This window comes from Falco peregrinus, chromosome 7, assembly GCF_023634155.1.
Source record: "Falco peregrinus isolate bFalPer1 chromosome 7, bFalPer1.pri, whole genome shotgun sequence".
In the NCBI taxonomy this organism is placed as follows: Eukaryota; Metazoa; Chordata; class Aves; order Falconiformes; family Falconidae; genus Falco; species Falco peregrinus.
Window position 1 is genome coordinate 30611582 of NC_073727.1, and position 16221 is coordinate 30627802.

A 16221-nucleotide genomic window follows, 5' to 3' on the forward strand; every position below is an offset into this window, starting at 1 on the left:
ACTAACAGTTCAGTTATTTCTTGCAGTCCTCATTAACCTTAAACATTTACTGTGACTGTATGTGTAAATCTGTCATGTCAGATTAAGGAATATAGTTCCGCTAGTTACTAGTAACTGCCCAAACTGTGAACCTTTGTAGGTTCCAGGCCCTTAGAAAAAGGTAGATTTCATGACTGACAGTATAGCTCTGAATAAAAATAGAATGCTTTCTCTTCTTTTTTTGACTTCCCTAACAGGGGTTAAGATATCCCAGGCAGTTAGCACTTCTGTCTTCCCACATCATTAGTAAAATTGTCTTCATTTCTAACGTATATTTTTTAAATAGGAAAGGAATGGCTTTATCTGAATGTACATCTGCACTTCTCTTTCTTGTATGGAAACTCAGCAGTACGTATGGTAGCTGAATGAATTGATGAAATTCATTAATATTTGGAACCCTAATTTTAATATGTGCTTTTAAAAAGCTCTGTAATTGTTTAAAACTATGATTAGCAATTTAAAAATATTAACACTCTAATATCAGTATGACTTAACACAAAGAGCTGGTCCCCCAAACCAGCTTCACTTGAGGGCTGAAATTATGTGAACTTAAGAAAGATCTTTTGATTTTCAATTATATTGCAACTTTAAGGTCTAAGTGACATTTTGAGATTTTTCATGCACTTTATTGTTCTATTTATAAATCTATTTAAGATACCTCTTAAATGTAAGCATGTAATAACTTGGTCATCTGCTGAAAGATTGGCAGGCTAATGAAGTCTGTCTTGAGCTAAGGCTACCATTGTATGTTTTCAAAGCCTTGCACCTTTTGAAGATTCAAATGAAAACGTGGTCAAGTACAAACTGTAACCAGAATCCATCCATCAGCAGCATGAAGGCTTCTTAGAAGCATATACCACAGTGATGGAAGCAAACTGTGTTACTGCTATTGCAGAATTAACTACAAAATGCAGTTGGCAAAACCAGATGACCCAGCAAACCAATTAATGTAGAGAAATCAGAAAGTGATGATCTATTGATCTGTTTAGGAGGAAAAAAGTCAACTGTGGAAGTAAACTCGGGTGCAGTAAACTTCAGGCTAGACCAGATGGCATGATGCTGCAGTAGAATTTGGCACTGCCTTGCCTGATACACCCAGCGCATCCTAGATGTAGCTGACCCATCAATGATGGAAAAAAGAATAACCCTACTGTGCTTGGTGAAAACTGGAGAAGAACAACCATACCTTATGAGAGTGTCTCATGATCTTTGCAAGAGAAATGGTCTTCCTGTGCTTTTTGAGAGACTGGATGCCTCTCAGGTCTACAGCTTTGTCCAGATCTTAGCAGTCCATACACACTATCTTCTGAATATCCCATTTCCTGACACATTCTAGAGAAACGGAATTTGAGAAATCAAATTCCAGTACTCCAGAGACTTCAGGATTCAGGCAACATCACAGCACAAACTTAGTGGTATTGTAAGGTACAGAGCACGTAAGGCATCTCTGTAACGACCTGTCCCTCATCTTTGAAAGTTTTGAAACAGCAGGGCTGTACACATGACATACAGACAGCTAGTGCAGACAGCACAGCATTACAGTTTCAAGGTTGAAGATGAGTTCACATTCCCACAAACCTCCACTTACAGAGACCACCAGATGCAAGGGAATTCTACAGAGTCTGTTGACAGCACTGGTGATGCATCTCACCGTATTTTTACCTCAGATCAACTCAATCCCATTAGAAGGTTATCATAATGCTTATCGGAGGCTATTCATGTACAAAGTAGTAAATGGACCACAGCAGGTAATGGATGAAAAACAGGGGTGGGATTTTTTTTATATCCAGCTTGAAAAAAACTTGTCCTGTCATCTTACAGTCATTGTGATTTATTCATGCATCACCTTCAGTCTGAATTGCTATCACACTCTTTAAGTTTGAAGGGGGCAAAAAGGCTCTAGCTCCATCATAATAGAAGCTGGTGAAATTTAACCTTTCCAATGGCTCTACAAAGCTCCATTGAAAAAGCCAACCCCTAGTACCAATCTTCAGGATGGCAGCAACTCAAAACTGCTACAATAATCACAGTAACTTGGTTTGTAGCTCACCAGACAATCTGTATTCTCAAAATGTGAGTGACAAAGTCACAAAAACAAATCTGATGATCTGACAGTCCATTGTTTTCTTTGTAGTGCTTCAACTGCTAATTTTCTGGAAGTCAGCTCAGACTAGAGGCTAGCTACTTGCAGCTGGACAAATATTGTCCACTGCCATCTGAAAATGGTGGTAAGGAAAAAAATGGGGAAAAAACCCCAAAACACCTTATGCTCGTACACTCCTGGTAAATCCTCATTTACCAGAGACAGAAAATGGGCAAAGTTAACTAAACCTTGTGGCTTCTGCCTGGGATGTGGCAGGAGATCCTCCATACACAAACTTGCTTAACTACCCTACCTCTTAACCATAGCACAGTGGTCTGCAATCTTGCAGATTTTCTTTTTTTTTTTTTTTTTTTCCCCCAGAGCCACCTAAGTTTGGTCCAGAGATGATGGGGTTGTTACTGTTGCTAGCTGGAGCCCAGCTCAGTACCAACAGGGAAGATGCAAAAAAAGTGACGTAAGGCCTGACAGTGCGTGGGGGACTATTCATGCTAGGCCTTCCCATTTGTGTTTATGTTTCCAGTTGAAGTTCTGCTTCTTAAGAGGTGGTCTTACAGTGTGTGATATGAAAGCTGGGACGCAGAAAGGAGGTGGAGGGATTTTTGCTTGATTTTTGGTCTAGGCAAAGAAGAATGTCTAAGGAAGAAGAGCCAGCTGCAGTCACTATGGAGGCTTTGCTAAAGACAAACCCCAGGTTTCTATCTGGAACTTGGAAAGCAAAGGCCCTTTCAGGAGAGGATGGAGAGCGGATACATTTCAACATCTCCAGCTTTTGGTAATGCTGGTTTGGAGGCGTGGCTGGGTACTCATTGTCCATGGCATGAGGGATGTGACTGGCCGTCCTGCAGACAGAGGAAATCGGAGGAAGGTGGTGTGTGTGCTGCAGAAAGGCTACACCAGATGTAAGAGAACAGCTACATGTTAACAGCAGTGTTAAGAACTGGGTGAAGTGTCAGGAACTTTTAAGGAGTTCTTGCGTCTCCCTCCAAAACACCCCTGGACCATGAGATCCTGAGGCCTACTTTTCAACATAAGGAGGTCTGCCAGTTTGTCCTGTCTCACTAGAAAGGTGTGGCAGACACTGACACAAACTGGGAAGAAGCAGGGGCTTTATGGTATGGTAAAGGGAATCCTGAAGACTTATGATATCTGTCCAAAAATCAACTGCTTGAAATGCCTGTCATTTCAACAGCAGGTTGAAAAGCATGACAAAGGCCTGCCTGGATATATTATCCCAGAAACCTCCAGCCAACATGACAAAGATGTTGCTCCTGCAGTACTTCCTGCCCATCCTAACTACGAGTCTTCAGATACAGATGTACGAACAGACCAGAATTTCTGAGTACAGATAATCTACTTGGCTACATCGTCTTTTGCATGCAAGTAGGCAAGGTAAGCTCTATCTTAGGACAATGCCATCTTGGAGCAGCATTATTGAGAGGAAATTCAGGGAATCTAAGGATCTGCAAGAGAGGAGACATTGTTACAGATGTGGCATATCTCTGACAACATTTGATCACAGCTTCAAAATTCATTCCTACAAGAAGTCTAGCAGACTTGAGGCCTGGCTGTTTAAGGAACAGCCAATGTTCCTTGAAATACTCTGCAAAGTATTTTCAAGGTACATGCTGATAGAAAATACTTCATGTACAATTATGACCATTCAGGAAAACAATAAAGAATCCAGTGCTAAAAGTGAAGATCCAGGAAGAGTGGCCTAAAGGCTGCATCTCTACTAATAACTATCAGGGCTGGGGTACGGATCCACGGTGGAAAAGCATTCCCTGGCACTGCCTTGGCCTGTATCAACTAGGGAATGCCCAGGGACAGTTTGGGGATCTGCAGACAGGGAAAAATGTCTCTAGCTTCAGTGTCCTCGATACCTAAGGATACTGACATCTGAAACCGTGTACTCTATTCATAACCATAGCTGGATGGCTCATGTCAGCCACGTTGAATTGGTTTCTAATGGATCAGAAGAGGGACAACTGTTAGCACCTGAAGCCTGCCTAGCAGGGAAAGGCTTACTATGAAAAAGAAAAATGCTGGTTTCCCCTTGAATTACTTGCCTTCAATGAAAAGAAAAAAAAATATAGTAGCAAACTGCTGTTGGCATGATACAGACAATGTTAGATATCACAAAATGTCAGCAAAAAGGCAGTACTCTCAAGGCTCTGTAAAGGCTGTAAGAGGAGAGGCCAGAATGCTGCATTTCATACAGCTCAGGAAGGCATATTGTACAGAACTGGAAAGCTGGAGAAACAGCTGATAGTCTCCCAGATTTTTAGACAAGCTGTTCTAAACACAGTTCACAGAATTCTTGTAAGCAGTCCATCTGTGGAGGGACACAACACCAAACAAAACTTTGCAGAAATGTGAACAGCCATATATGCACCAGGAAGCAGCAGAATGACTGTGGCCCAGATGCCCACGAGCTCCAGACCTGCCAGCAGCAGGCATGTTCCTATGGAGTTGAACATACCACTCCATTGATTGCTGCAGACCTCAAGCTTCAAGGATAAATATTTTCTTGCTAGTGATTATCTCATCCAAATATGCACAAGCAGCACTATGGCTCTGGGGACTGCAAAACAGTTGGTTAAACTCAGAGTAAGGTGGGAACCCACAGAAAGATTTTGTTTAAACCTCAGTAAGTCCCTACCTTTCTGGAAAATTATGTATCGATTTCTAAAAACTAAAGGTACCTGAATGAGTCCCTGTGATTCTCAGATGAGAGGCTAGCTGGGGAGAATGAACCAGGCCTTTAAAAAAAACCTAAATACTGTAGACGGAACCAGACAGTGGGACAGATGGTTCCCCATCTTTTATTTACAAATCAGAAAGTCCTATAGCAGTCAAATAATGATCTAATATGCTGTCCTGGTACAAATAAATGCTTGTACAGAAAACCAGGGAAAACTGGTATGATAGACAATTTTGGAAGCTGAATTCTAATTCTGCAGTTGATAAATAGCTTGTGTCCTAAAACAATACCGGATGGGTAAGGGTGCAGGACAAGTTAATGCACAAAATCTTATGAAAGGTCGGTTATGTATCGGCAGTTTTCTCTAAAAAAGGAATCCATATGTAAGTCAGCTTTTAGCACTTCTCCAGGGTTTACCAAATCTCAGGTGCATCTCTTGGCCTGTGTGGACTGTAATCCCAGAGCCAGCAATTAAACTGCAATCCAGACTAATTTTTATATAAAGGAAAGAACTAGCTGAAAGTGGAACTTATGGATTTAGTCGCTGTACACTGGAGGGAAAAATGTGCATGAGGACTCTCCTCTAATGAGAAAGCAGAAACTGGTAATTTGAAGTGTGCAGTTATGACAAGGGAAGTAAAACAATTAAATAGTTCTCTAAACTCATCATCTGGAGCTTCTGCAGAAAGAACAAGTTGACCACATCAATGTTAGGTACAGTTACAAACATAAACATAAATAAGACACTCCTTACACAGGGAAGGCAAAGAAAAAAACCCCTACATCCAGACCCCTGGGCTAGAAATGAATGCTTTAGCCCAGCAGTTGTAGCCATGGAAAGGCTCCCTGAGATTAAACTAGGGGTAGTAAGATACCTTGCTAAGAACTCAAGTTTCACTTGTGATAAGGGTCCTAAAGAATTTCAAGGTGGAAATTTGGTGCACCTGCTGTCAGATTTGGGGAGGGAGGCAGGTGCTGGGAGAGGGAGGGTTTTTTAAAAATATAAGGAATATTTAAGTGAAATGTAGATGATATAAAGACCCAAGACAATCCTTTCACAAAATGAAACTCCACCTCCACACATCATTACAGCTGATTGTATGGCGCACATACCACAGTAAGCTTGTAAACTGTAATACTGGTTTTCAGGGAAATGTCTCTGAACCTAGCTATCATGGCTGAGCTGGTATGGAAAATGAAGCACGGGACAGAGACATGGTGGAGAAGGCAACAGCAACATCAGAAGCTAAGAGCAGCTGACACAGGGAGATTACTACTGACAAAAATGGGCGAAGTCACATTGAAATGCATGGCAAAATTTCCCTCCAGGTCACTGTCAGTCCCCTAGCAAAACTTAAATTATCCAGCCTCTTCTCAGTTCTTAACACAGAACAAAAGGCAGATAAAAGGTTGTGCTGAGCCAAAATGTTCTCTGGCTTCTCTCCAGACCTATTTGTCAACAGTTTGAATGGAAACCAGAAGCATATGTGTTTTATAACAAGCTCCCTGCACACAAATACATGTTCAACATCACATTCCACTTCCACAGCTATGGAAGACCCAGTATACACATGTACACACAGCTATGGAACTAGGAAGGATTTATTCTCTGATTTTCCCATGTATAAATAATGCTGTTTCCCAGACATAAAATGAAAAGCAGCACTATATGAGAAACGTTAAGTTACTCAAGCTAGCTGAGACAGTGGTGTTTGTCCCTAATTATTTTGTGATTTTGAATGTACTAGTAATATAGTCACTTGCTCAAATAAAGTCATTTGCAGAGGTAATCTGACCCTGCACATTGTCCCCAGAAGAGTTTGTAAAGATACCTGGCATTCAGAACTGTCTGGGACATACTTAAATTTAACAACAACAAAAAAAAAAAGAAAAAAAAAAAGAAAAAGCTTGCTCTCTGAAACCATCTTGAAACCATCTTTATGAGTCAGAAATAATTCCTCAGCACAAGGGTGAACTTCCAGAAAGTAAGCAGAAATCAAACTGGCACCCAGCCAAAACATCTAAAAGAACAGAAGAGAGTATCTGTTCAGAAGAAACCAAATGATGTTAGCCCATCACAGTGTGAGCTCTGGAAAGATGTCAGATTTGTCATAGCTGGGAAGAACACTAAAAATACAAGTCCAGACTTTCCTCTGCTAGCAAAGCAGTGAGAAGTGCCTCTGGATGAGGCTTGTAAGGTTCCCTATTAAGAGCTCATCACACTGCTCCACCGATGCAGAAGAAGGGGCAGGACCGCCCTTCTGCAGAGAATCATGTCAGGCCTTACAGGCCACCACAGCAGTTCTTTGCTTGCACTGTGCTCATACAGCCTGAGCACATATGTTCATAAATGTAGACAGCCTCTATATAAACATACTTGAATGAAAAAAGTAAAGTGCTCCAGCTGAAGCAGCACATACCTGCACTTGTAGATCCAATTCCTGCAGTAAGCACAGAGCGTGGCATAATCTTTACTGCATACTTGAGAAACTGAGATTTCCCCGTACCTGGGTCTCCAACCAACAAAAGATGTGATTCACCTTGAGGCAGAATGTTGATGTAGGAGTAGACGGTTCATATACAGAGAAAGATATACACAAAATGCTCAGAATTAAATACTTATTATTCACCTAACATTTAGCACTACATATATATTACAATATATAATTCTGTTTAAGACTGCAGTATTTATTGTGATAAATACATTGTTTAATAAAAGCATCTAGTCATATTGCTGCACCCAAACCAAATATTTACAATGAAATATTTTAAAAGTATTTGCAGATATTCAACATACTTCCTGTAACATGAGTTCTTACGTTTTACTCATTTTTCAGACTCAACTCACTGTTGAACACGAAACAAAAGCATACCAGGTTTTAGTTATCATACCACTCTTCAGTCAGTTAAATTACGCAAAAAAGACTAATGAAATCAGCAACTTCTTTTTCTTAACTAATTCTGTTACATTGTTAACAGTTACACAATTTAGTAATTTCTAAACAATGAAATTACCTAAGTAAATAATTTGTCTAGTACAATCTCAGTGAAGTGCTCTACAATTATTTCATTGTTTTCTACAAAATATTAATGCAACTTCAACTATAGAGTCTGCAACTTTATTTAGCTGCTGGAGCATGAAGAAAATCCTGTATTTGTATATAGAGACATACTATTTTAAAATTATTATGACCTACATAGATTATGACCTGCGTACCACCTGGCACATGGCATATTTGCCATCTAATAACAACAGAAGGAGAATCAGCAGGCAGATAACTTACAGTAACAGAACTAAGTGAGATGTGCTGACAATCACAGATGGAAAAGTCTGGCATAAGGAAGTAAAATGAATCCTTTAATTTTTCCTTTCAATGTACTATAGTGATCCACATGAAGGAAACATTAATATTCTATCCTTTGATGCCAAATACTGCTGGGAATATTCTACTAGAAATCACTTCAAAACACCACTTATATAATAAAAAGGGAATTTATGTTTTATCTAAAACAACTGCCTTTAATATTCTACCTAATGGAATCCTGAATGCCTGCTTTTACTGGGTTTTATTTGGGAAAAATTAAAACAAAAAAAGGAAGTCTAGACACCCATTTTATTTGTCTGAGATTCTAGAAGAATACTTAGCATTAATAAAAAATTGCTCTTTTTCAAGAAAATGGGATGATTAAGTTGCCAAAACTTTACTGGTTTGATTTTGGAGGGGGAAGGGATGTAGGTGAAGACAGGAATGGTAACAACTGTTAGAAAGAATGTGATACTATTAGAAACAATACTAACCTCTGATTCGAGTTCCAGAAGCATCAGTCCTCTGCACACCACCAGCAAGCACCATGGCTACAGCCAACTTCACCAGGTACAATCCAAAAACTTGAGGACATAAGCTAGACAAAATTTCATTCCTCCCTAGAACAGGAGCAAAAAATGGCACTCAGCACTGCCCTAAGAGTAAAACTTCATTTCCCCTGGACTCCTATGTACACTGACAAACAATTGTCCTATGTTCACAGTCCTATGTACACTCACAAATAATTTGGGTCTGCTTCCTGAACGACAGGACCAAGTCAGGGAGGATTTTTTTTTTTATTTAATTATTTTATTTTTTAAATGAGACCCAAAATAGTTGTTTGATCCAAACTTCCTTCATTATAAAGAAGTTAAGTCTTCCATGGTCACAGGCAACAAAGCCAATCCTGTTGCAATTTAAGGAATGTATGGTCTGGATATGACAAAAAAAGGCACTAACAAAATGCCATCACACAAACTCTTTCGTTTCACAAATACAGGTGTAAAGGCTATGAAGAATAAAACTTAAAAGTTTCCAGACTTCAAAATACCCTCTTAAAAACTGGTGTATTGTACATTTAAGAAAACTAAGAAAAATTCTAACACTACGTATTTTGCCCTAAATCTGTGTGTGTACCCAGAGCACAGCTTATTTTCTCATCACTATCATGAATCTCCTTTGCCTTTGACCCTTCTGTGTCAAAGGTTCTTCGCCTCCTGCCTACCATAGTCTCTTTTCAGCAACAGTATTTCAATCTGCTATGATAATGCTGTCATCTTGGAAGATGTGTAACATAATTAATTCTGTTATTTGAGATACTGACACTAATAGCACATAGGTTTAATTCATACATTACTCCCATTGCTAGAGAATAAAACAGAGTGACTAATTTTGAGTTCTTAATGTCATGTTTTAAATTTAGATGCAAGTTCATGGTACTGGAAAAATATGTAGGCACCTAACAGATGACTTGAGGCATATATGTCTCTTGTGGAGGTCTTCTGAAGGAATTAACACGTCTTTGTCCAAAACTGAAATTTTAAAAACTTTGGTCAGCCATAGCTTAATGCAAGATTTAACTCCACAGTTGCCTCTGTCTGACTTCAGATTCATTTGACTTGTCAGTGTTGAGCAGCTCAGCAGTTCTGCTTCTTCCTAGATAGTATCCAGAACAAATAAAGTCACCTGTAAGTTCTCTCAGAGGCCTACCATGGCAGAATTTCTCAGGACACCAAATACCCAGCATAAGGAATTGACTGACTTAAAATGCAGTAGTAACTATCATTATCTATTGAAAAAGACTAAATGTATACACATCCTGTTGTGAAATGGCCTATACCTTAGACCCCTTAGCCAAATTTGATCTCTGCCCTCAATTTCAACTCAAATTCAGATGAACAGCCTGAAACAGTCATCTTGGGCAGTCACAGTGCTGCTTCTAATTCCCACCTCAATTTTCTTGTAGCCACTTCCTATTAATTTATTTATTCTCAATGGGTAATAATGCATAAAACCACATCGTTTTCTGCAGGCTTACAAAAATTGTTCTGAGAATGAAAGATTAAATGGGACCTTCAAAGAGGTTTCTGAATTACTTTCTGAACAGTTCTAACCAGGGTGGTAAGAAATTTTCTCAATCCAAACAGCAGGAGGCTAGCCGTTAAATTGCTTCCCAGGAAATGCAGTTCTGAAGAATCTTTGTCATTGACAATATCTGCAATTTCTTATATGAGTGCACTAATTTTTAAGCTGACATGGGGAACACTCCCACCTGCTTGTCTTTCAAAAAGAAAGACCAAGCCCTTTTCGGGGTTCTAAAAGCCTGAGACAGCTCAGTGACAGAGATCCTAAAGAGTCCATTGAGCTTCCACGCGGTTCTGGAGAAGGCACTCATTATGTAGAGGGACACAGTTCCAGACACAACTCCTGCTAATTCCTAGGTGGTTGACTGCAGACCATGGCAAGTTTAAGAGCCAACGGACTAAACACTCTGGCTCTTCTGGAAGCCACTGTGAATTGGGAGATTCTCTCCATAATTGATAGGAGGCTCCACAGCACCTAAGTCAAGGGTGTAGGCATCCAAGAGTCAGGTTAAAGATGAGATGCGCTAAGCTCTGTGGTAGAGATTCACAGCTTAATTTGGCATGCAGAGATAGTGAGTTAGATCTCTCGCCCCAGAGTCAACAGCTATGTAGACTAAAAGCAATCTTTTGCACACTATTTCTTCTAAGAGGTATGCTTCTTCTTTCTTGATTATAAAACACTTTTCTTTTTCCCCATGATACTCACATTATTTCTCATTTCTTGTTAATAAATGTTCCACAAAACACTTGACTAGAAAGCTCAAAAGAAGGAAGATCAATGCAGTACATTTGGTACTTTTTTTCCCAGTGAAGTAAATAGTGAAGTAAAAATTCCATATTCCTGTACTGTAAAAAAAATGGATGAATGGATGGTGGGATAGGGTAATGGGGGAAAAATGCGTTCAGTCCTCATTTTGTTTTTATCCGATCATGTGTCCTACTTAAAAACTTTCAACTACTAACCTGCTAAGGGATCATTCCTATGTCTTTCCCAGAAGTCTTCAAATTCCTTGCGGACTTCTTCATCAATTACAACTCCTGATAGCTGCTCATTGTTTACTCTAACATAGTTGGCTTTCAAAACAAGCTCCAAGTCACAGCGTGCACCCTCGTGGAAAGGCTTCCACCTCTGCATTACAACTCCATACACTGTGATGTCATCTCCTAGAGTTAATAACAAAAATTAGTAAAATAACATCTGACTTGAGGTAGCAGACATGTCAGTCAGCTGTAATGCATAATAATGCAATTGAGAGCCTGTGTTACAGTTAATAAGGTTAAAAACTCCAACAACAAAAAGCAAATCTCCTGCAGTTACTGGAAGTCTAAAACAAACATTGGATAGATTGCTTATATCTATGGCAGGTAGTTGCTATGTCTTTCTACTTCTGCTTTAAGGTAGGTGAATTCTTCAAAGGTATACCTCTGCTTCTTTCCTCTTTTAGACATGAGGAGTTAATGGTAAACTGTAGAAGCTCTTCTTTCAATTAGATTTATGTACTGGTTTTGGCTGAGGTAGAGTTAATTTTCTTCATAGTATCTAGTATGAGGCTGTGTTTTGGATTTGTGATGAAAACAGTGCTGATAACACAGGGATGTTTTAGCTGTTGCTGAGCGGTGCTTGCACTGAGCCAAGGCCTCTTTTGCTTCTCACCCCACCCCACCAGCGAGGAGGCTGGGGGTGCACAAGTAGTTGGGAGGGGAAAGAGCTCGGACAGCTGACCCCAACTGACCAACTTGCATATAAAGCTGGGGGAAGAAGGCAAGGGGGCACATTCAGAGTGATGGCATTTGTCTTCCCAAGTAACCATTACACATGACAAAGCCCTGCTTTCCTGGAGATGGCTGAACACCTGCTTGCTGGTGGGAAGCAGTGAATGAATTTCTTGTTTTGCTTTGCTTGGTTGCATGGCTTTTGCTTTACCTTTATCTCAACCCATGAGTTTTCTCATTTTAACTCTTCCAGTTCTCTCCTCCATCCCATCAGGCAAGAATGAGCGAGTGGCTGTGTGGGACTTAGTTGCCAGCTGGGGTTAAACCATGACAACTTATTATATAAAAAATTTAGTCAAAACTTATTTGACTTCTGGTAACTTTTGATATGGATTCCAGAATCACTCATTAACATTCTGGCCATAGTGTTTTTCTGAGAAACTATGAACCAGAAATTAATTTCCTGTGGGGATGTGCCTATGTGGGAATTTTTAGTCCATTCTTTATACATATTCCTGCCAGTTCGCTTCATTTTTGAATGCCAAGTAGCCTTTTCCTGCAGCACTCCTTAGACAGGACGTCAGGTTACCTAGCTCTCCAAACCTACAAAGGTGCACCACACGATAGCGTGGACCAATTTTCTCAAGAGATTTGATGTTCCCACACTAACTAGATTTAAGATACTTTCTGTATGTCACAACATATTAATTATTGAAACTGATCTGTCAAACAGTCAAGATGTAACATTGGGATGTATGACACTTTCCAGAATAGTCTTCGACTGCCATTCTAATGTCCAAGCCGAAACAACAACATGACAGATAAACATATCCCATTCAACAAGCCCTCAGCACTGACAGCCTACTTGGCAAAGGTTCATCTCAAATGGAAAAATAAAAATACTTCTGGTACAAACGTATGTGATACATGCTGTATCCTCACCAGACTTGCAACTGTCAACTAAATCATCTTCCAGAACAACCACCATGCAACGAGGGATGCTTCCAACAGACAGTCTTTGAACCTAGGAGACAGGAAGGAAAAACACTTCTTAAGAACAGAAGCACCTTTCAAATACCATTTTATAGCTGCTCTGGCTTAAGGACCTATATTCTTTTCCTGGAACTGAGGTCAGTCCTTGCTTTTTCTCACAAAACTTACACAGTAAGCATGCCACTGCTGCCATGAATTTAATAATGGAAGTTTAATGATCATATTAATGGAAATAGGACTGGGTATTAAATTAGCTGAAGGTGCTCAATCCTAGGAGGTGCTGAGTGATTTCAACATCTTGCTGAAGAAAGCTCACTGAAAGGGGTCACTTGAAAGAGCTGTCTGTTTGGGTTTTTTTTTAATAATTTGAGATATTTTTTGATACTTCTTCAATAAGCAAAGTTTACTTTGGGTACTGAAGCATGCCCGTGGGTTAGATAGCCCTTCAGTGAAGTATACACTGAAAGATTATTCTCTATATTTTTCTGGTATTTAACCATAATTTGACAGGTTGAGATATAAGTTTACGCCTAGGTGTCAAGGATTAAATCAACAACAGGAAAAAATAAATCCCACACAAACAGAGAAATGTATATTGACAAATATGCCAGTAACTCCTGTAATTCTTTTTATTTTCTCTGGGGCAAAGTCTATGCAATCTTGTCAGTCTATTTCCAACCAGCAACCTTTCCATTTACACTTAAAGCTTGCAGTAATTTTTAGAATATTCACTGCACAAGAATAACAATCAGAAGTACCTTTTCATTCTGCAGCACAGGTCATACATGCTAGAATTCTAGATTTATTCACGATCTAATGCCTTGGAAGGTCAATTCACCCTTGTGTATTATCTAAATGGCCACATGCAGTTCACATCATTGTCAGTACTGGTGGCACATACATAGTTACTTGCAGAGCTCAGTATGAAACATAAGTGAAATTCATTCCAGGTTTAACTTTACCGTGCTTAATAAGCCCATGCTGCTGAAAATCCTTCCTATCATAGAGATCTGCGTGTCACACAACAGAACAAAAAAATGTTACAGAAACCATGTCAGAAACTATCATGATATAATGTGAAACATGGGGCTTATTTCCTAGAAACAGTTTTATTCCCTTACTTTTTTGCTGTTCTGAACTTTTAAGAGCTTAATTTCTGTTTTCACACATCTTGCCTGTAGATTGGCACCACTATCCTCTTAATTTATAAAATCAAAACCCTGAAACAACTGAAGATGTCTTAGAAAATATTTATGAAAAAGACGGTGAACATATATATATAAGCACAGAAGTATTGCCTGCAATATACCCTACTTATTCTCAATTTTCGTACAATGTAGATTTTCCTGTGTCAGTTTTGTCTCAGTTATGTGCTACTGCAAAAAGATGCCCAATTGTTTCTTAGTCCTCTAGCTTAGCTGTACTTCCACCAAGGGCCACCTTCAGAAAAATAAGGAACACATATTCAGTAACTGTCAAATTCAATATTGGCTGAACGGAACAGACAACTGCAGACACCATGTATTGACCATACTGCACCGCTACAGCTGGCCTTGGCCACCACTGGGCTAGCTTTAATCCTCAAAAGCAGTGTTGAGTATCAGCATCACATACAGTAGGCACTTAGCAAAACAAGGCACACCTGCTGTTGTAAGGCTTCAACACGGAGATTTCATCTATGCACTGAGCCAGAGTGTTCTGTACGATATTGAATGGAGTTACCTAATAATAGAAGTCTAGTCAACATATGCCTGAATTTTTAACTCTTTGACCGGAGATCTCTGACGAAAATGCTGTATGGCTTCTTTTAGTCTTCTCAGGTATTTGTTTTAAACAACAGTAGAATCTGTAAAACTTTTCAACTTAGCTTGTAAAACTTACCAATACAAATGGGATAAACTTAACTGTGATATAAGCGTGAACAGTCTCACTAAAATTAGCAGTTACCTTATTTCAGCAAGAAATTAAGCTGAGACATCTATACCTTAATACCTTCCCCATTTTCTCCATCTTTTTTTTTGTTTTTACCTGTTCCTGAATTTTGATTTCTTGATAGTCTCTGCAGCAGGTAGGAGAAGAGCTAGTTCCAGAGAGACATGTGAACTTGGTTGAGTTGCAGCCCTCTTCGTTAAGACAGGCTGATGGACGACAGAATGAGTAGTACTGTTCAAAGTCAGCCTGGACGACAAACACGTGCTTGCACTTATTGCAGATATAACTCCGTTCAAACTCCAAAACTTTCACCAAACTGGTACGTATGACAGTCCCAGTAACAGACAAAAAGTGACCCACATCCCTGGTTTTAGGAATGTGCTCTCGAGTCAGCTCTGGGCAAACAGGCAAACCTGTTAAACAAAAATATGTGCAGCATAAGGCTATGTGTATAAAACATGGACATACAATGTAGTTAAACAGAAAGACTAGAAAAAATACCAGGCGTATTAACAGTAGCCATTGTTATTACTGTTTCATAAATGTGATTCAACAATCCATCTGTTGTGCCATAAATCTCATTCACTGGCCTCAGATAGTGAAAATCATCAGATGCTGAGCACTAACAGAAAACGTTGCCATTTTACTTTCCTACTCCTGTCAAGGGCTGAATAGTCATGAACAGTTTCCATTTGTGGAAACAGATCCCAAAGTTCTCAGATCTAGTTATTAATTTAAATTCTTTTTTCGCTAATGCCATTTATTCTACAACTGATTTTTCTGGATTACAATATTTTACTTATGCTACTTAATTGTGGTTCAATGTTATTCCCACAGTTAAACAAACGTAACTCCTAATCTTGTGTCAATTCTCAAGTCTAAGCAAATTTAAAATTCATAGCCTGTGAGCATTTGACCTTAAATCCACATGGCACGCCAGTAAACCTCAAGCACAAGGAAGATGGTATAAAAAGAATATAAAGGGGTTATGAACACAACCACAGCAAATTCACTTGCACATTCAAGTGAATAATGAAAGCACACTTTCCACTTTCTCTTCTTGAATTTCACCTCAATGGCCAGTTCTGAGGTGTACTGATCCTGCTCCGCTGTTCACCCACGTAGCCATCATTTAGCACCACAGCAGCTGAAATCCTCAGGAAGGCTAATCTACCTTAACAGCCTACAAAGTCTTTATAAAAATAAATGGTCTCTGAAATGCACACCTGAGGACAGCACCAAAATATTGCCTCTTCAGTAGTTAGCGTATGAACTACAAGATACTAATAATTATCAATTTAAAAGAAATTACCTGCTTTCAAAATAATTTCTTAGCTTTACTTCCAAAAT

At 39.3% G+C, this 16221-nt stretch overlaps 1 protein-coding gene across 2 annotated transcripts in view; it reads right to left on the reverse strand.

Annotated features, from left to right (window-relative positions):
- MCM9 (minichromosome maintenance 9 homologous recombination repair factor) overlaps positions 1–16221 on the reverse strand; it is a 51351-nt gene that overhangs the window by 30722 nt on the left and 4408 nt on the right. For both annotated transcript variants that reach the window (XM_055809890.1, XM_005235268.3), the window contains 5 exons: positions 14968–15284; positions 12889–12970; positions 11197–11397; positions 8644–8769; positions 7265–7384 (listed from right to left, as the gene is read on the reverse strand). In XM_055809890.1, the coding sequence (XP_055665865.1) occupies positions 7265–7384; positions 8644–8769; positions 11197–11397; positions 12889–12970; positions 14968–15284 (846 nt within the window). The remainder of the gene's footprint in view (positions 1–7264; positions 7385–8643; positions 8770–11196; positions 11398–12888; positions 12971–14967; positions 15285–16221) is intronic.